The sequence below is a fragment of the Erpetoichthys calabaricus genome, chromosome 8 (assembly GCF_900747795.2).
Source record: "Erpetoichthys calabaricus chromosome 8, fErpCal1.3, whole genome shotgun sequence".
Classification (NCBI taxonomy): Eukaryota; Metazoa; Chordata; class Cladistia; order Polypteriformes; family Polypteridae; genus Erpetoichthys; species Erpetoichthys calabaricus.
Window position 1 is genome coordinate 152,460,176 of NC_041401.2, and position 20,570 is coordinate 152,480,745.

At 38.6% G+C, this 20,570-nt stretch overlaps 1 protein-coding gene across 3 annotated transcripts in view; it reads left to right on the plus strand.

Annotated features, from left to right (window-relative positions):
- Positions 1 to 20,570, plus strand: part of dnah7 (dynein, axonemal, heavy chain 7) — a 496,694-nt gene that overhangs the window by 459,529 nt on the left and 16,595 nt on the right. For all 3 annotated transcript variants that reach the window (XM_051930473.1, XM_051930475.1, XM_051930474.1), the window contains 3 exons: positions 8,927 to 9,157; positions 12,806 to 12,958; positions 18,028 to 18,205. In XM_051930473.1, the coding sequence (XP_051786433.1) occupies positions 8,927 to 9,157; positions 12,806 to 12,958; positions 18,028 to 18,205 (562 nt within the window). The remainder of the gene's footprint in view (positions 1 to 8,926; positions 9,158 to 12,805; positions 12,959 to 18,027; positions 18,206 to 20,570) is intronic.

The window sequence follows — 20,570 nt, forward strand, 5'->3', positions numbered from 1 at the left end:
TTTTCATTCTTTGGGATTTTCAAGGGTATCTTAATATTAACACTAAGATGTGCTATTGACAGAAGGCCAGCATTATCCTGTATAGGCATTTAGGTTGATGAATATGAAACAAGAGCAGATGGGAAAGATTATGTGGCATTTTGTCGTTGACAAATGGCCACATATGTCATACAGTTAAAGTAAAAAAAAACTGAATAATGAATACACGCTGTGATAAGAAAATAAGAGCAATTTGAGAGTGATGTGGAATTGAGATTTATTATAGGTTCAGAAAATGGATGAATCGATATGAGGCCTTGCTTTTGACCATGCCTGTTAGCCTTGCCTCTTGTTTATTGTGCTCCTCCATCATCACCTGACCTTTCTGATATTTTAGTTGCAGCATGTAAGTGCCTTTGGTGCTCTCTAACTGTGTTATTTTGTGGATCTCTTTACTATAGTTGTTTCTGAATGTCTTGTGTTATTAAATTTCTCATGTTATCAGAAGCCCTGCTCTCATGTTTTGACTACAAGATTGTGCCAACTGCATGTGTATTTATTGGCTACTTTAACGCCTTGACCATTTACCACTTGTTTGAATGTATTTTCTCTTGTTCCCACACCCCTGAATTATTTTTTGTTCCAGGCAAATAGTAACTAACTGTGTTGGCACAAGGCCTTTGTGATCAGGAACAGCTAGTCACGTAACAGACTGTTAGCCATGAATATACAGGAAGAGACAAAGATCCAGACTGGAATGATATGAGCACAGGGTGGCATTGTGTTATATTATTTTACACAGCAAAGATGTTAAAAGTAAGTAGACAAAAGAGGAATGAAAGGAGAAGTGCTTTACACTCAGAACCAGGTCCCAAGAACTTTGGTGTTTTGTACAAACAATTCCCTCTCAGCAATCCAGCATTGTGTGTGTTCTTACATATGGAAATGTACTGATAGCTCAGGAAGAAGTGACATATCCATGCCCAGATTTAAAGATTAGCTTAAGCTTTATCTAACTGGTTTAAGTGTGCTGTCATTGCTCATCTAGTGATAGATAGATAGATAGATAGATAGATAGATAGATAGATAGATAGATAGATAGATAGATAGATAGATAGATAGATAGATAGATAGATAGATAGATAGATAGATAGATAGATAGATAGATAGATAGATAGATAGATAGATAGATAGATAGATAGATAGATAGATACTTTATTAATCCCAAGGGGAAATTCACATACTCCAGCAGCACCTTACTGATACAAAAAACAATAGTAAATTAAAGATTGATAATAATGCAGGTAAAAACAGACAATATCTTTGTATAATGAACCATTGCCTTGGTTTTGAACCCCACAACTAGATGTTATTCACGTAGAGTAGGGGTCTCCAACACGTTGCTTGCAAGCTACCAGTAGCTCGCAACCCCTTTCCAAGTAGCTCTCCAAAGGGTTAATGAATCCTACATAAATTTGAAAACCTGATTAGTCAAATTAGGGGTGGGCGATCTTCCCAAAAAATCATATCACAATCCACGATCTGAATTGCAATCTATCTTTTCAATGTGGCATACACTTAAGAGAATATCCAGACTCAAACTCAAGACCTAAGTAACACTTTATTTTAAATATCAAACAAAATTGAATTCAATTGTTCTCTCGTTCGCTATCTAAGCGGAGTTAAAGTACATGCCCCAGAGCTGGCGAATGAGTGAGGAGAGACCCCCGAAACCCCCCACCCGGGCCGCTGCGTGTCTCTCAGATTCATGCAAAAAAATTGGTACTGCAAGTGAACTATGATACATTGCGAAATGAGAGAAGTCGCAAAATCAACCAGAATTCATCCATCCATTTTCCAACCCGCTGAATCCGAACACAGGGTCACAGGGGTCTGCTGGAGCCAATCCCAGTCAACACAGGGCACAAGGCAGGAACCAATCCCGGGCAGGGTGCCAACCCACCGCAGATTAACCAGAATTTTCAAACAAATTATAGAAAAAAACCTGATCTAAATCCTTTAAGTAGTTGTCTCGTTTAAAGCAGACAGACATTGGATTTTATATATTATTTATTAGTAAATCTTCAAAATAATGTGCATTTAAAGTCTCAACAGCATTCTCAGCATTTATGGTGCTTAGTAGAGCCAGATAACTCTTAAGAATCTTCACCAAGCAGCTCTGAAAATGTCTGCTTTGTTTGGGTCTACATACCTCTGTGAGTCTGTCTTTTCTGACATGAATGTCGTGAAATCAAAGTTCAGAACAAAACTGACAGATGAACATATTCTCATAACTCCATAAGAATGAACCTAAGTGGCTACACTCCACCATACACCTCTCTTGTTGACTCCATGCAGTGCCAGTCATCTCACTAACTAAAAAAGACTAAATACACATCACACCTGCAACTGGACATGTGAATACTCTTGTGAAGTGAAACAGTGACATGTAACATAATGACAAATGAATAAGTAATATCTGTGTATTTGTAATTGCATTGTTTTGTTTTGACAGCATTCATGTTTTAATTCAGTAGTGTGAGATTCAGACATACAAAATGCACTTCCAGGTGAACTAAATATTTTTTGTGATGTTTTAATGCAAAATGTGAGTTTTATAAATGTTCAGGCAAAACAAGCTTATTCAGTTTGTTTGGGTTGAAATAAGCTATGAGAATAAACATGAGTAGCTCTTGGCCATTTTCATTATGAAGAAATAGCTCTCTGGGGGGAAGGTTGGAGACCCCTGATGTAGAGTGCGCACTATAGATATAATAGATAGAGGAAATTTACCTTTTACAAAACCTTAACAAATATATTACACCCATATCTACATGGGTCAACATGGGTTTTCCTATCACATTACCAAAGACCTGCAGGTTAGATAAATTGGAGATTCCAAACTGCTCCCAGTATGGGGATTAATGGGACCTGCAGTGGACTAGCATTGTGCCTTTCATCCAATTCTGCTGAGAAAGATTCTGACCCCCCACAACCATGAATTGGATTAAGTGGGCATGGGAATGTTATATTTTGCCATGTCCTATAAATATCTTGAATAAAGATCTAGGTTTAATGATGACAATTGTACAAATTTTAGTGGACACCCAGGAAGGAATGGCTTGTTTATCGAAGTTAGCATAGAGTAAGCAAAGACATACCCACCATAATAAAAGGGCAAATATCTGTGTTTCCATCCAGTTGCTATGTCTCTATTACCAACTAGTTCGTATGGGATTTGTAAAAGCAGTGCTAATGTTTGTGATGCGCCATCTGTTGAAGTGAAAAATGCACAGCATGTTATTACTAAATGCATTACAAAATACATTAGAATAGATGGTGCACTGCAAACATTAATGCTAAATACGTCCAACAGAGAGTAACTGCTGGGAGGACAGTAATCGGCTTATACACCTCAATAAAAGGATAAATGTCTGTGTGTGTGTGTATCTGTCCAGTTGCTAGGATAAGGAAGAAACATTTAAAAATGGGCAAAACATGTAGAATAATAATTCTTTGCATTTATATGGCGCTTTTCCCACTACTCAAAGCGCTTAGCAATTGCAGGTTAAGGGCCTTGCTCAAGGGCCCAACAGAGCAGAGTCCCTTTTGGCATTTTACGGGATTCGAACTGGCAAATCCCTAGCCTCAGAGCCACCATTCTGCCGATGTAGAAGAAGGGTCAAAAAATTAAAATTAAAAATGATAACAAACTACCAAAAAAGTCTAAAAATAAGAAAATTGGTCTTATTGGCCTATTCTGTTTCCTGATGTTATACAACAGCAACAGTGGCATGGTAGTAACTTTCCCACACCCTTTCGTGCCACATGAGCGAGGTTTATAGCTGTGTTGGTAATGACAATGACTAATAACTTTGCATGATGGGTAATGGATGAGTGAAAATAATGATAAATCGATGTGCCCGTTGTGAAACCAAAGTCCCAAATCGATTAGACTAGAGTCATTAAACCGGGCGAAAATGGTAGCAACCACCACCACATTTTCCCAGCAAAACATTTTGACCATAAGAGTTGTCAGTTCCATGAGTGATGTCAAGAGGAAGTGGCAAAAACAGGCGGCTCTATCCGAAGATCAAAAGGCCACCATGAGGGATAGGGATCAAGTGTGTGTTACTTTACCAGAAGAAATGGACAAGCCATGTACTGAATAAAAAACTGTGGTCTTTAGATTTAAACTAATCTTAGATGGCAAACACAGCTAGTAAGCAAATAGTTTCTTTAATTAGAAATCCATTATTGAAATATGTAATGTAACTGTTTACAGCAGTGGAGCTCAGCCAGATCTGGGGGTAACTTTCTCATTCTGGTGCCATCATGAGGTGGCTTCTGTCACCTTATTGAAACCAAAGGTAATGTGTATGCTACGAATATGCTTGTTTTCTGTCACGGCAATGTGTTAACATTCAGCAGAACTAAAACTGTCACTTAAATCTCTCGAACTAAGGTACCTTGCAGCATCACCTTGATAATTGCTAATTTTATTTTCATATCACAGTGTGTATTACATATTCCAACTTCTTATTTGTCTGTTTGTCTTTATATGTTAACTGTGTCATATTCTGATATCAATGACTCTTTGGTTAAAAATGTTTGTGATATAAGGAAATAAATAAATGTGTTATGTATTGTAAATATATAAGGTTTTTATTTTACAGGATGATATGGTGGCACAGTGTTTAATGCTGATACCTTACATTTCCAGGAAACGAAGTTCAATTTGTGGTCTCCTTACAGTCTATGTAGAGTTTGAAAGTTCTCCCTATGTTTCAGTGTTCTTTCTGTAGGCTCTCTGCTTTTTCTCCATACCCCAAAATATATAGATAAAGATAAGTGGCAACTCAAAATTACACGTATTTCAGTCAGTTTTTGAAAGAAAATTGTATTTATATGTTACCATATTATTGCAGCAAACATATTGATTTTATTTTCACTCTATCATTTCAGATTTTTATATGAAAATAATTAAGCTGCAACATTTGAACCTTTAATGTCCCTGTTGCATTGCTTCTCCACCACAGTGTTTTAGCCCGCAGTGAACAAGTTAAGACATAACTCCCTGCATTTCTGCAAGTAACTTTATTTAATGACTACAAAAAATGGCCAAGTTTTGGACGTTGCCAAAAGAGATGCATTTTCAGGATCTCATATTTGCTGTCCATAGATACACACATGCGTCTTTTGTGTTTTTACTATTTGGCATGAATACTTCTTACAAAGGCTTTTGTTAGCTATTCAGCAGCATCTTCTCCATTTGTTCTTCTAAAGCTACAGAGTATAAGGGCTATCTGAAAATGGACACTATGGAGTCACATTTGCAGTTGAAGGCATTGTTTACAGTAACTTTACCAAATGCGAAGATGATTTTTTGTCATTTACATTGGCACATTAACAGTAAACCATAGTTAGACATTACCAGGATGGGCTGAAGTTGGTTTGGTTGTCAATTTTGCTGACTACCACTCTATCAGTTGATTTCCTTATTCTATATTAGTCCATTTAAGATCATGTGCAGCCAGGATTGGAGCCTGTACTGACTACAGCAGACACCCTGGAGTAGACAGCAGTCCATCACAGGGCATAAACCTAAATGCAATCATTCACCCTAAACCTGTTTGGAGTTGCCAATCAGCCTCACACTCACATCATTGGGATATGGGAGGATACAAGAGAAAATCCCGAAGTACACAGGGATATCAGTCAAACTCCACCAAGACAGTAACCAGACGTGAAATGATATATGGGTTTCTGAAGGAATGCCTGCCATCATGCCACTTTTAGCAACATTTTAGAAATGCAAGTTGTATCATGGGAGTGGGAAACTGGCACAGCTCCAAGGTGTAACTGTCCGCCTTGCAACAATAACCGAAAGTCGCCGTTGTCCTCGTCTGTGTAAATGAGAGTGGTGGCTGTAGTCTGAATTAAATCTGCATATAATGCACACCTTTGTTTAATAAAGTAAATCTGAGTTCATTTTATATCATATTTCAATGTTGCAATAAAATATAGTCTAATGTTTTAATTAATATCACTATTCCAAAACAAAAGTGCATTATGTGTGATTTTCTGACTACTTGGGACATAACCATAGGTGTTCTCGGTGTGCTCCTTTTTATTTACTCCTGTGTATAAATATTTTTAAATATTTTATCTATAGGAAACCAAACCTGATTGGTTGGATGTATTTTGTCATCTTCTCACCTGTATATATTTTCAGAGCATGCAAACATTCAAATCAATATTTTTTTTAATGCATTAATAATAATCTGGAAGGCTTTTCTTCTGAGTAGTCTAGTTTTACGAGGTTCAACATGAGAAGATTCAGGAAGCTGTGGAACTAACAAATGAATAATAACTATTGTTATTTGGAATGTTAATACAGTATTTAGAGTTTCAGCAGAAATTCCCTTTTATGCCAGTAAGTATTAGAAATGACGATGGTCTGGTGATCTGTCGCATGTAAGATTACTTTTTGGTAAATTTTTTTTATTATGGTTAAGAATGTGTAGAATGTTTCAGAGTATTATTGAAATTTGCTTCATTTTGATGAAATAAGAGTATAAAGTGATGAAGACTAAGCACATCAGGCTTCAACAGTACCCAAAGTGACAACTGATAAAATACATAAAGTGGCCACTTTATTAGGTACACCTTTTCATTAACGCAGATGGTCTGTTTCTCCAGGCTATCTGTCATGTGGCTGTAACTCAATATATTTGGTATTCAAACATGGATAAAAGGTTTTGATGTTTTTTGGCCAAATATTAGAATGGGCATGGAATCTAAATGACTTTGTCTATGCTATGATTGTAGGTGTCAGATGTGTTGGCTCCGGCATGTCGGAAATAGCTGCACCCCTAGGATTTTCATGTAGTACTGTCTTTACAGTTGACAACAAATAATGTGATAAACAAAAAACATCTGGTGTTGAGAAAGGTCAGAGAAGAATGACTCATTTAAGTTAACAGGAAGCCCATAAAATACACATAGTGTGCTGAAATGTCCCAGGCCTTGAGGTAGATGGGCTAAAGCTGCGTTCCACCCTTGCCGGCTGGAAAAAAGAACATGGGGCTACAAATGTGCACATGATCATGATGACTGAGGTTTCCATAAAAGTCACCTGCTCTGATAAATCTTGATTTCTTCGGACAGGGTAAGAATTTTATGTAAATGGCCTGAATCCCGTGATCTGTCTTACCTTGTATCAACTGTTCAGGCAAATGGATGATGGTGTAATGGAGTGGTGAATGCTTTCTTATCACACATTACAACTCTTTGAATGCCACAGAATACCTAAGCACTTTCCCTTTCTTTCTAAAATGAATACTTCCAGTTGGATAACACCCCATACCACACAGCATGCATGGCCTTAAGCAGCTTTCATTCTCATTACAGTGGCTTCATTTTACTCCTGTAGTCAGCACACTTCTCCAGATCTCCATTCAATGGAACACTTTTGGGATGAGGGGGAACAAGAGGTTTACAGCACGAGTGTGAGGTAGAGAACTACAGGGTGCCATTGAGTTACCATGTGACAAAGTATCTTAAAAAATATTCCAGCTCCTTGTTGTATTCTTGATAACTTGTTGAATTTGGGCTGTTTTGGAGGCATTATTCAATCTAATTAATTTTAAGTAGGTGTTCCTAATAAATTGTGCTGCTTTGGAGACATTATTTCATTAGACTAATATTTAATAAGTGTACCAAATAAAGTGGACACATTATGTGTGCTTAGTCTTTTCCACTTATGTAGTGCTTACTTCAGAAGGGGTTTTTGTGTGCAGTAAGTTGTTGGGTCAGAACACCAATGGGTGGTTTTCCAGTTTGGAGGAGGAGAAAATTCCACAATAAGATGAGAGATTTAGAAATAGGACGCGAAAAGAAGACCTTTGTCAAGTAGCGTGAGTGGCAGAGTGCCACAGCACAGCATGTGCTGCAACAGATGATGCAAGCAAGAGGCCATAGTTTGGTAACTTACACTTGCTTTACTCCAGAGATTAGATTTTAAGAGGCACTGCAGTACCTTAGGGCTGTTAGATGGTGGTAGCTGCAATACGAAGGGGTAAGCTACGGAGACCCCGGTTTGTTTTATCAAGGGCATGTACCCCAACAACAATCCTGGGTGCCAGGCCCTTTAATAGAATCTCAAAGGGATAAATACACTAAAGTCCACTCAAGGGCAATAGGCCAAGGTAGTCTTATTTCTTTTAAGATTCATCAATGATTATAGATTTGAAGGGGGTTAGGGTAGTTAAAGTAGACACCAGGGAAGGTTTAAATTGGCCAGTCCTATCAGAGCTAATTAAGTTTACAATTAGCAGAAAGAAGTGAAAAACAAACAGTATTAGATAGGGAAGGAGCATGGTCAGATATTGAGGACAAACAGAGGGAGAGAGGGATCAAAAACCCATGTCAGGGGGCATCTGGGAAAGAAGAGTTTAGATCATCTGTGGCAAGGCATTTGTGTTGTTTTGTTTATTTCTATATGTTAACTTTCTCTAATTCATATTACCATTCATTACAATTACATTTATATAGGAAACAAATACCTTCAGGTCGTTCTTCCATTTCTGTTTTTGAGCTCATGTAGGGTTTGAACAACCGGACCTTGGTACACGCAGTGTGCAGTGGCAGTTAATGAGTGTAGCATTCCTTAGCATTCGGTAGCATTAGACCTGAGTTATTTTTAAATAAAAATTAGATCCTCATTATGAATCCAATTCTTAATCCATAACTGGCATACTGATAATCTTGAAAATGTTGAAAATACCATAAAAGGGAGAACTACGTTATTGTCTATTATAAATAATTTATTATATGACAGTTCAGTAAAATCCACTTCTATCTTTTCATTAGAGTATGATACTCTGATACAGTCAAACAACACATTGTGTTGCTAATCCTATCAACTTTATTTACACATTTATAGTCTCGTACCTCGGGAGGGGACTCCAAGTCATCCGATGACATGGTATTTGATGTGGCTGAAGACATCCTTAGCAAATTACCAGCAAATTTTGATGTGGAGGCTGCCATGAGGAAATATCCGACTGCTTACAACCAAAGTATGAACACAGTACTTGTGCAGGAGATGGGCCGCTTCAACAAATTGCTGCATACTATCCGGGATTCTTGCATTAATATTCAGAAAGCTATTAAGGTATGTATAAATAAGGTATACATGTTAATGTCAAAGGTGGAGAAGGGTGGGCAGGAGAGGAGGACCAGAATTGTACTTCTGGTCTGGGTATCCATGTTGCCAGCCCTTTGAGACTGGGCATTGCAGGGACCCTTCAGCTGACAATACCTCTGGTGATGCAACCACTTAGGCCTTAGGTGTTTCTGTAATTTATTATAGCGAGTAGGGTGGAAAGGAGCAGACAATGGCCAATAGGGTCAACTAGATGATTGCTACACTTTCTTATCTTCTGGCTTGGAGAACTAGGTTACTCCTTATATATTGGAACAACACTGCATGATAAAATGCCATGAATACACTTGACTTGAGCTTTCATAGTTTTCATACTCTTCCTCTGTTCGTTTAGCATTCGTTTGCTCAGAGGTTGATGCACTTGCAGTGTCCTGAGCAGCTCTTCTTTTCTCCACCCTAGCGGCCCGCTTCTTCTCTTCTTTCGTCAGCTTCTTTTCACGTTAAAACTGATTAAGTCAGAGTTTGTGTTGCAATTACTTAGTATGTTTTCTTTAATTTTTCACTTAGGCTGGCACTTAAGTCTTCAATGTGCTTCAAGGATGATTTAAGATATGAAGAGGTAGGGGAAGTGACGAGAAAGGTGGTAGGGATGAGAATGGCGGCCGTACGCATGTGCCACACAGCCACCCTGCTGGCCGCTGCTGAGAGTTGATTCTACAATAAAATAAAAAGAGGAATAACCTTGGAGGTCAATCATCACCCAGAAAGCGGATAGTAGATGTCACGTAGTATATGTGTACCAAGTTTCAGGTGAATAGGTCAAACAGTTTGTGAGCTACAGGTGATTTAAAATTCTGGACAGACACGGTAGCAAATTACATATCAAGATAGTGAACAAAGATGTTTGTGTTTCTTTATATGGCCATATCAGTTTGTTTTTAGTTAATCATTCCTACTCTACACAAGAAGCTGTTGCCATTATATGGCAACTTCAACAGCAAAACAGGTGTTTAATTAATATTATGAAAGTATGTTTACTTATATAAAAGTAGTTCATAATTAAACCCAAATACTCTGACTCAGTCAGGGCTGCAGTGTTAATTACTTGAGTATAAGCAAATATGAGTATTTACATTTCCCCTCACAACCAACAGATAATGAAAGGCACTATATTGATGTATTTAGGTTAACAAGTTCCTTTATGTAGCATAATGCAGATACAAGAGCAGACTAGGTAGGAAATATGTCTTCCCTTACATCCTATAAACCTATAAATTGAGATTTGCAAGGGCTAGAGCTTATAGTGGCAGCATTGGACATTTAGCAGGAACTAACCCTGAACTAAACTCCCATCTATGACGGAGCACATTTATATACACATCCACCGTCACCCATAAGCAGCGTTACAAAATAACATGCGTGTTCGTGGGATGCAGTAGGAAAACTGAAGAACCCATGCAAGCACATGGAGGATGTGAAAACTACACAAAAAAAGTGATGAGGACTAAGATCTGAACAAAGATCATTGGATCTGCAGCAATAGTTTCACAATCAGCTATCACTGTATAAAGCAAGCTAGGTCACAAACCAAACCAAGACTGAATTCTAGGACATTAATAACATGTAACAATCCTTAAATGGATTAAGAATGTATAAAAAGACAACATCCTGATAAATATACAGGTATATCCAAATTAAATATTATATCTCTCTATTATAAAAAAAAATCTTGGGAGGGAGACGGGACGTGATCTTCTCAGAAGACACTTTGAAGTCCCACGAGACTACCTGCACGACACGCCCTACTTACAAACAAATTCTCAGAGACACATTAATGTTCCTGCGAGACAAAAAAGTAGATAAGAGGACAGCTGCTGTACAGGCATTTAAATGATCGTCACGCAGCGCAACATGGAGATCACGCAGCACGCCACAAGCAGCAGCAGCTGCTGTGCAGGCAGGCTTTTAAATGAACGACGTGCAGCGCAACATGAAAAAAAAAAAGAATTTTAATAACTAGTAGGTTTCTTAGCACTTTCACAAAACAAGATTTTTTTATGAGATAGGATTGTTCTCAAAATGCTGCTTGATTTTACTTGTTAAAACAGGAGACTTCTCTGTTGACCTAATCGACAAAGTGAATTGTCCTGAAAGTTTTTCACTCCAAAAAAATTCCACAACTATATTGGAATTCTAAAATATCCAAAAGATTTACAGTCACAGTTTCAAGTTTTTTTGAATGTAGTACATTACAGAATAGTTCCCAAAAGAAAACAAAATCGATGTTCCTCTTCCACAGCAGGGTTACCAGATCTCATAGGCACTTTACAGCCTGATCTCACCCAGTGCTATAAACTCTAGCCCAATATTGGTGAGTCAATTTCAAGCAATGAAATCACCCCCCCCATGTACATCTTTCTACCCTCAGGCAGCAAACGTCACTCCTCTGATTGGCCAACTGGACCTTAATTTGCACGAGTAACCAGGCCCAGGTAATTAACCTACAATGCCGCATATTTTAACAAAGAACAAAAGGGATTAATTTTTTTAAATTGGGATTATTTTTCAATACCATTCCAATACATTTGTTTTTCTATTTTTAACAATATTTTTATATTTTCCCACATGTTAATGATACACATACTTAAAGTACTGGAGTTATTCTGTGCCAGCAATCCTATTTTGGACACCCATTTGTGCGTTTCTGTATTAGACTGACTGTTTTTTTCAGTGTTAAAGTGGATCCATACTGCAATGATCAATTTTATTAATAATTGGGTAGGAGTAGCTATGTCTGCAAGATCACTGGTTGACTGAACTAAAACTCTGTGTGAAACTGACAGGCATTACACTTTATATGAAGGGAGCAGTGTGGCCTTTCACTGTCATAGGCTGGAAAGAAGAAGAGATGGGTTTCTTATGCCAAACAGGCATGGGAATGCAGGCATTTTTAGTCTTTACAAAATCATGCATAATTTCAACATAAATAGCCCAAAATGAAGAGTCATGCTCAAGCCATTTTTTCACAAACGATCTAAAAATAGTCCAATATGGCTTAAAACTGCCTATTCTGACAACTTTGCTAGTGTTTTTTTTGTCATTTTTCACTACTCTCTACAAGAGAGTAGAAATTTAAAGTTAAAATTTTATTTTGCAATAAAAGCCTTCCTCTCTTTACATTATATAATGCCGTTCTTTCAAAATAAAGGTTAATCAAAGAATTTGGGATATGTTAATGCCAGAACTCCTTGTTACAGAAAATTATATAAATGAGTGCTAACCTCTGTGCAACCTACAAAAAATTGGTTTATAGAGTCATTATTGTTACATGTAGTGAAATTGTACTAATCACTGCTCTCTCCAGCAATCCGATTAGTGAGTATCAGTACCTTACCTCACAACTTCTGTCTTCCTTATCTGAAAAGTCTTGCAACAACTTTTAGTAGTTTTGCGTTTTTGGATGAATGTGCACTTCTAATATACCCCTGGGTGATTGAACTTTTCATTCTAATAAACACACGCAAACACTTTTTTCACTACAGCAATGAAAGGTATAATACAATATGTAGATTTGTGATTTGTGTATTTTTCTAAGGAAGTTCAGCAATTTATTGCTATCAATGCAACCCCTCTTAAATCTGCTTGATGTGTCTACAGGGTCTCGTAGTGATGTCCGCAGAACTGGAAGAAGTTGCAAACAGCGTTCTGAAGGGCCGGATTCCAGGGATGTGGATGAAGAAGTCTTACCCCAGCCTGAAGCCACTTGGCAGCTATGTTAATGACTTCCTTGCCAGGCTTAAGTTCTTACAGGTTCAGATAACTCCTTTAACTTTTTTTCTTGGCTAAATCATATGGTTGGATTGACTAAATTCTAATCTTCTTTAAGCCTTTTAAATATGTAGGCCTCTAACAGTAAGAGATTAAAGTTCATAATTTAAGACACAAGACAGAATATCATTTTTTTTTCAAAGCACGCACACAAGTTTGTACATACAGTACATAAAGAAAGCGCATCTCAAATAAACTTTCATTTTTATATGCGGTTTGAGTGGATGCTGCTTATTGTCCCCTAAAAAAACAAAGCTGTAAGTCGAATATCCAGGTCCAGGAGATGGGGTACACACTTGAACACACTCACTGATGGTCAAACGTGGAACCACCAATTACTGTAACATGGAAAAAAAAACAGAGAATATCCATCTGATCATGGAGACAGCATGTCCACTCCACTATAAGAGAACTAACCTAAATTCATGGAGACAAATGAGCCTTGGATTTGTATAATCATTCATCCATCCTTACTTCAATTCTTTTCTGAATCCATTTATTTTATTACAGTAAAGTCTATCCTGGGAGCACTGGATGCAAAGCATCAACTTGCCAACCCAACAGTCCATTGCATGGCACACTCGCGTCATACCAATTTAGACTCTCCAGTAAACTTAACCATTAGATAGATAGATAGATAGATAGATAGATAGATAGATAGATAGATAGATACTTTATTAATCCCAATGGGAAATTCACAATTATAAAATGTGTGAAAAAACGGGAGCACCCAAAGAAAAACCACCAGGTTCTGGGTCACAGAGAGGGATCACTAAGTTGTACAACTGTTTTTTATTCCTAGCAATTCATCATAGGTTTGTTGGAAAATACTCAAAGGATAAACTCTCCACATTTCCTTTGTAATCTCCATCAACTTCAACAGCCTTGTGCCACTGAGAAAAAAGAGCACATCTCCCCTTCACGTATCAATCTGAAAACTGCTGCTACAGCCACACTTTCAATTCACAATACAGTAGCCTTATCACTCCTTCCAGTCCTTTTCAAATGGAGTGCATCTTTAAAGTGGAAAGTTGAAGAACAGTCTGTTGATGATTTTGGAATGTCCCACTTTATACTGTGGCACCAGGGAAGAAAAACCTTATTTTATAGTACTGTATATGCTCAGTTAGCCCACAAAGATGGTGTTGTGCAGTGATACAGATTTTAAACATCCATCCATCCAGTATCCAACCCGCTATATCCTAACTACAGGGTCACAGGGGTCTTCTGGAGCCAATCTCAGCCAACACAGGGCGCAAGGCAGGAAACAAACCCCGGGCAGGGGGCCAGCCCACAGCAGGGCGAGCACACCCACCCACCCACACACTAAGGACAATTTAGGATTGCCAATGTACCTAACCTTGCATGTGTTTGGACTGTGGGAGGAACCTGGAGCACTCGGAGGGAGCCCACGCAGACATGGGAGTAGGTTAATATTTTTTAATCTATGAAGTTTTAATGCCCTCTGTCCTTCTTTTGAAATGTTCTGCTTCGTTTGACAATTTTTATCCATTTTGCCCACGAAGGACCTCATTTCAACCCTTAAACTGCATCTTGTCTGTTTGTTTTTGTGTACTTCCTCGTGCTGCACTCGCACATTAAGTGATCCGTACAGGCACTTCATTTAAAAATGCATTTGCTAAGTTTTTCTGTACTCTGTGTTAAGAGAGTGGCTGATGTTTGCTGAAATCTGTCTGAGGAGAAAGGAAAGTCCAAGCCATTAGTGCTGTAATACTTGAGGCAAGGAGACCCCATAATGTTACTAACCTTTTAAAAGTTCAGTTTTGTGCTGGGTGACTTTATTATCATGCTTTCAAACATAGTTTATGATTATGGCATGAGAGACAAAAATTTGCACTGCAAGATATATAGTACTTTTTAAAAATAACAGTGAAGCTCAGGGTGGCAATAAAGAAACACTGAAATGTTTTACACTTTAATGTTATTTTATATATACAGGTTCTGGTCATAAAATTAGAATATCATGACAAAGTTGATTTATTTCAGTAATTCCATTCAAAAAGTGAAACTTGTATATTAGATTAATTCATTACACACAGACTGATGTATTTCAAATGTTTATTTCTTTTAATGTTGATGATTATAACTGACAACTAATGAAAGTCCCAAATTCAGTATCTTGGAAAATTAGAATATTGTGAAAAGGTTCAATATTGAACACACCTGGTGCCACACTCTAATCAGCTAATTAACTCAAAACACCTGCAAAAGCCTTTAAATGGTCTCTCAGTCTAGTTCTGTAGGCTACACAATCATGGGGAAGACTGCTGACTTGACAGTTGTCCAAAAGACGACCATTAACACCTTGCACAAGGAGGGCAAGACACAAAAGGTCATTGCTAAAGAGGCTGGCTGTTCACAGAGCTCTGTGTCCAAGCACATTAATAGAGAGGCGAAGGGAAGGACAAGATGTGGTAGAAAAAAGTGTACAAGCAATAGGGATAACCGCACCCTGGAGAGGATTGTGAAACAAAACCCATTCAAAAATGTGGGGGAGATTCACAAAGAGTGGACTGCAGCTGGAGTCAGTGCTTCAAGAACCACCACGCACAGACGTATGCTAGACATGGGTTTCAGCTGTCACATTCCTTGTGTCAAGCCACTCTTGAACAAGAGACAGCGTCAGAAGCGTCTCGCCTTTGGACTGCTGCTGAGTGGTCCAAAGTTATGTTCTCTGATGAAAGTAAATTTTGCATTTCCTTTGGAAATCAAGGTCCCAGAGTCTGGAGGAAGAGAGGAGAGGCACAGAATCCACGTTGCGTGAGGTCCAGTGTAAAGCTTCCACAGTCAGTGATGGTTTGGGCTGCCATGTCATCTGCTGGTGTTGGTCCATTGTGTTTTCTGAGGTCCAAGGTCAACGCAGCAGTCTACCAGGAAATTTTAAAGCACTTCATGCTTCCTGCTGCTGACGAACTTTATGGAGATGCAGATTTAATTTTCCAACAGGACCTGGCACCTGCACACAGTGCCAAAGCTACCAGTACCTGGTTTAAGGACCGTGGTATCCCTGTTCTTGATTGGCCAGCAAACGCGCCTGACCTTAACCCCATAGAAAATCTATGGGGTATTGTGAAGAGGAAGATGCAATACGCCAGACCCAACAATTCAGAAGAGCTGAAGGCCACTATCAGAGCAACATGGGCTCTCATAACACCTGAGCAGTGCCACAGACTGATCGACTCCATGCCACGCCACATTGCTGCAGTAATCCAGGCCAAAGGAGCCCCAACTAAATATTGAGTGCTGTACATGCTCATACTTTTCATGTTCATACCTTTCAGTTGGCCAACATTTCTAAAAATCCCTTTTTTGCATTGGTCTTAATTGATATTCTAATTTTCCGAGATATAAAACGTTAGTTCATCAAAGATAGCAAGCAGTGCGGTGATTTCTATTATTCCTTATTGGCAGCATTTCATTTAAAGATGATTCACGTCAAGAAGGAGAAAGAGTCTCTTATTTTGACGGGACTTTTTTGTAGGCGTAAGCACTCGCACATGCACGCGCTGATACAAGAAGAGAATATGTAAACTGGCCTATCTGAACGGACTTATAGTGCTTACGCCTAAAAAAAGAAATGCTGTCAAAATGGAATAACAGAAATCACCGGGCGGTTTTTGGTCAATGATAAACCAGCGTCTCTTGATGATCGTCCCTGACACATACACTTAATCAGTAGTGTGTGCGACCCACGATTTGTGAGTTCGAATGTGTGTGTATGTGTGTACGTGTGCATATGTGTCGTTTTGTCAGTTTTAGTATAAAAACAGTTAAACACCCGTTATTTGTGAAGTAGGGATATTCTGATCATTCTGATCCCTGATCACAGATAAACATTCAGAATAAACAGCGCTATTCCAGTGTTTTCCTCCATAACATCCTTTCAGCAAACAGGACTAATGTCCTTGATGAAACAGATCGCCCTTTAATGAAATGCTGCCAATACGGAATAACAGAAATCACCGGGCGGCTTTCGGTCAATGATAAACCAGCGTCTGTTGAGGAGAAAAAATGGGAGATACTGCAGTTGCTATCAATGCTTCCTGGTAACTCGGCTTTTGGGAAGAATCTGTCATGGGAGGGACAAGAGGGAGTGAGTGAGGTGGGTACAATGAGCTGGGGCGGGACGGAGCAGGGCGAGGAGGCAGGTATCTGTGTAAGTGTTTCAAATAATGAAAGGAAAAAAAGTGCTTTGAAATCGAGGACCCCCAACCAAGACGACTTACAAAACAAAACGTGACAAACATATGCTACTCGTATAAAATATGCACAATAATGACAACAGTGTTGAAGCAATGATGAAGCAAAAGGGACATGCTAAACTTGGGTGGCCGCATTGTGCCTGCCTGTAAATCCCAACCGATGTATATATCTGAACGGATCTATCTGAACCAATATATATATATCTGAACGGATGTATCTGAACCGATGTATATATCTAAACCAATCTATTTAAACCAATATATATATTTAAACCAATGTATATCAACCAATATATATATCTCAACCAATGTATATATTTGAACGGATGTATTCAAACCAATGTATATATCTGAACGGATGTATCTCAACCAATGTATATATATCAGAACGGATCTATGCAAACCAATTTATATATATCTCAACCAATGTATCTAAACCAATGTATATATCTGACCGGATGTATTCAAATCAATGTATATATCTCAACCAATGTATCCCAACCAATGTATATATCTGAACCGATATATATATCTGAACGGATGTATTAAAACCAATGTATATATTCAAACCAATGTATCTGAACCGATATATATATCTGAACCAATGTATATATTTATGAACCAATCTTTTTTTCCTGAACGGCCCCTCATAATATGTTTTATATATATATATATATATATACTGTATATATATATATTTTTTTTTCTTTAGTAAGGCACTTTGTCTTCTCAGATATTTGATTAGTATTATTCCTTCATTTTTGTATAAAATTAAGAAAGTGCATTATTACTGTGTTGTAATGTTTTCACATTGTATCGTTATTTCAGGACTGGTATGAAAATGGCACACCAGCGATCTTCTGGCTATCTGGGTTTTTCTTCACCCAAGCTTTTCTGACTGGCGCCCAACAGAATTTTGCTCGAAAGTATACCATCCCTATTGACCTTCTTGGATTTGATTATGAGGTCCTAGATGATAGAGACTACAGCCAACCTCCAGAAGATGGTGAGAAAGAAACATTTCTAGTTTGTATACAGGATGATAACACATTTTTATTGTTTTTATCTGATCTGACTTTACCCCCTCCTAAATCTCTGACATCCCCTGCCTCTCTTCATGAAACATATCCAACACCAACAACATCACCTCTCTTTTAATATTCAGTTTTTCACTTTATTTCATTCTGTTGCTTCGGTTCAAATATGGCCTTATATTATAAGGTGGATCTGATTTGAAATAACTATTTCTGTGGAAGAATGACATGTGACTGTTTATGATGTTAAGATTTTTGATTTGTTACCTAAGTTGTATCATTCATTGATCTTCTTATATAAACGGTACCGTGACTCTCCATTTGTCTGTCCAGAATTTTAAATCACCTGTAGCTTACAAACCATTTAACCTATTGATGTGAAATTTGGTACACATATATACTACGTGACATCTACTGTCCGCTTTCGGGGTGATTGATCTCCGACATCAACGGTCAACCAAGTAAAGTCAAATCAAGTGTACAGTCACCTGCAGCTCCCAAACCATATGACCTACTGACCTGAAATTTGGTACACATACAGTGCATCCAGAAAGTATTCACAGCGCATCACTTTTTCCACATTTTGTTATGTTACAGCCTTATTCCAAAATGGATTAAATTCATTTTTTTCCTCAGAATTCTGCACACAACACCCCATAATGACAACGTGAAAAAAGTTTACTTGAGGTTTTTGCAAATTTATTAAAAATAAAAAAAACTGAGAAATCACATGTACATAAGTATTAACAGCCTTTGCTCAATACTTTGTCGATGTACCTTTGGCAGCAATTACAGCCTCGTCTTTTTGACTATGATGCCACAAGCTTGGCACACCTATCCTTGGCCAGTTTCGCCCATTCCTCTTTGCAGCACCTCTCAAGCTCCATCAGGTTGGATGGGAAGCGTCGGTGCACAGCCATTTTAAGATCTCTCCAGAGATGTTCAATCGGATTCAAGTCTGGGCCACTCAAGGACATTCACAGAGTTGTCCTGAAGCCACTCCTTTGATATCTTGGCTGTGTGCTTAGGGTCGTTGTCCTGCTGAAAGATGAACAGTCGCCCCAGTCTGAGGTCAAGAGCGCTCTGGAGCAGGTTTTCATCCAGGATGTCTCTGTACATTGCTGCAGTCATCTTTCCCTTTATCCTGACTAGTCTCCCAGTTCCTGCCGCTGAAAAACATCCCCACAGCATGATGCTGCCACCATCATGCTTAACTGTAGGGATGGTGCCAGGTTTCCTCCAAACGTGACGTCTGGCATTCACATCAAAGAGTTCAATCTTTGTCTCATCTGACCAGAGTCCTTCAGGTGCCTTTTGGCAAACTCCAGGCGGGGTGCCATGAGCCTTTTACTAAGGAGTGGCTTCCGTCTGGCCACTTTACTATACAGGTCTGATTGGTGGATTGCTGCAGAGAAGGATGTGCTTCTGGAAGGTTCTCCACTCTCCACAGAGGACCTCTGGAGCTCTGACAGAGTGACCATCGGGTTCTTGGTCACCTCCTTGACTAAGGCCCTTCTCCCCCGATCGCTCAGTTTAGGTGGCCGGCCAGCTCTAGGAAGAGTCCTGGTGGTTTCGAACTTCTTCCACTTACAGATGATGGAGGCCACTGTGCTCATTGGGACCTTCAAAGCAGCAGAAATTTTTCTGTAACCTTCCCCAGATATGTGCCTTGAGACAATCCTGTCTCGGAGGTCTACAGACAATTTCTTTGACTTCATGCTTGGTTTGTGCTCTGAATGAACTGTCAACTGTGGGACCTTATATAGACAGGTGTGTGCCTTTCCAAATCATGTCCAGTCAACTGAATTTACCACAGGTGGACTCCAATTAAGCTGCAGAAACATCTCAAGGATGATCAGGGGAAACAGGATGCACCTGAGCTCAATTTCGAGCTTCATGGCAAAGGCTGTGAATACTTATGTACATGTGCTTTCTCAATTTTTTTATTTTTAATAAATTTGCAAAAACCTCAAGTAAACTTTTTTCACGTTGTCATTATGGGGTGTTGTGTGTACAATTCTGAGGAAAAAAATGAATTTAATCCATTTTGGAATAAGGCTGTAACATAACAAAATGTGGAAAAAGTGATGCGCTGTGAATACTTTCCGGATGCACTGTATATGGTCAATGAAGGTCAAGGGTCAACTTAGTATGGTCAAGTCAAGTGTATTCACTGCATGTTATCGTGCAGTACGCCGTTACTGGTAATGATATAATTATTGATTGTTTGGCAAATACTACTTAAATACAATACTAATTTTCATATAGAAGATCGCCTGATCTGTTACAGGTGCTCTAAATATTCATTGCAACTGCAGCCTGCTTAGCAGATCTCCT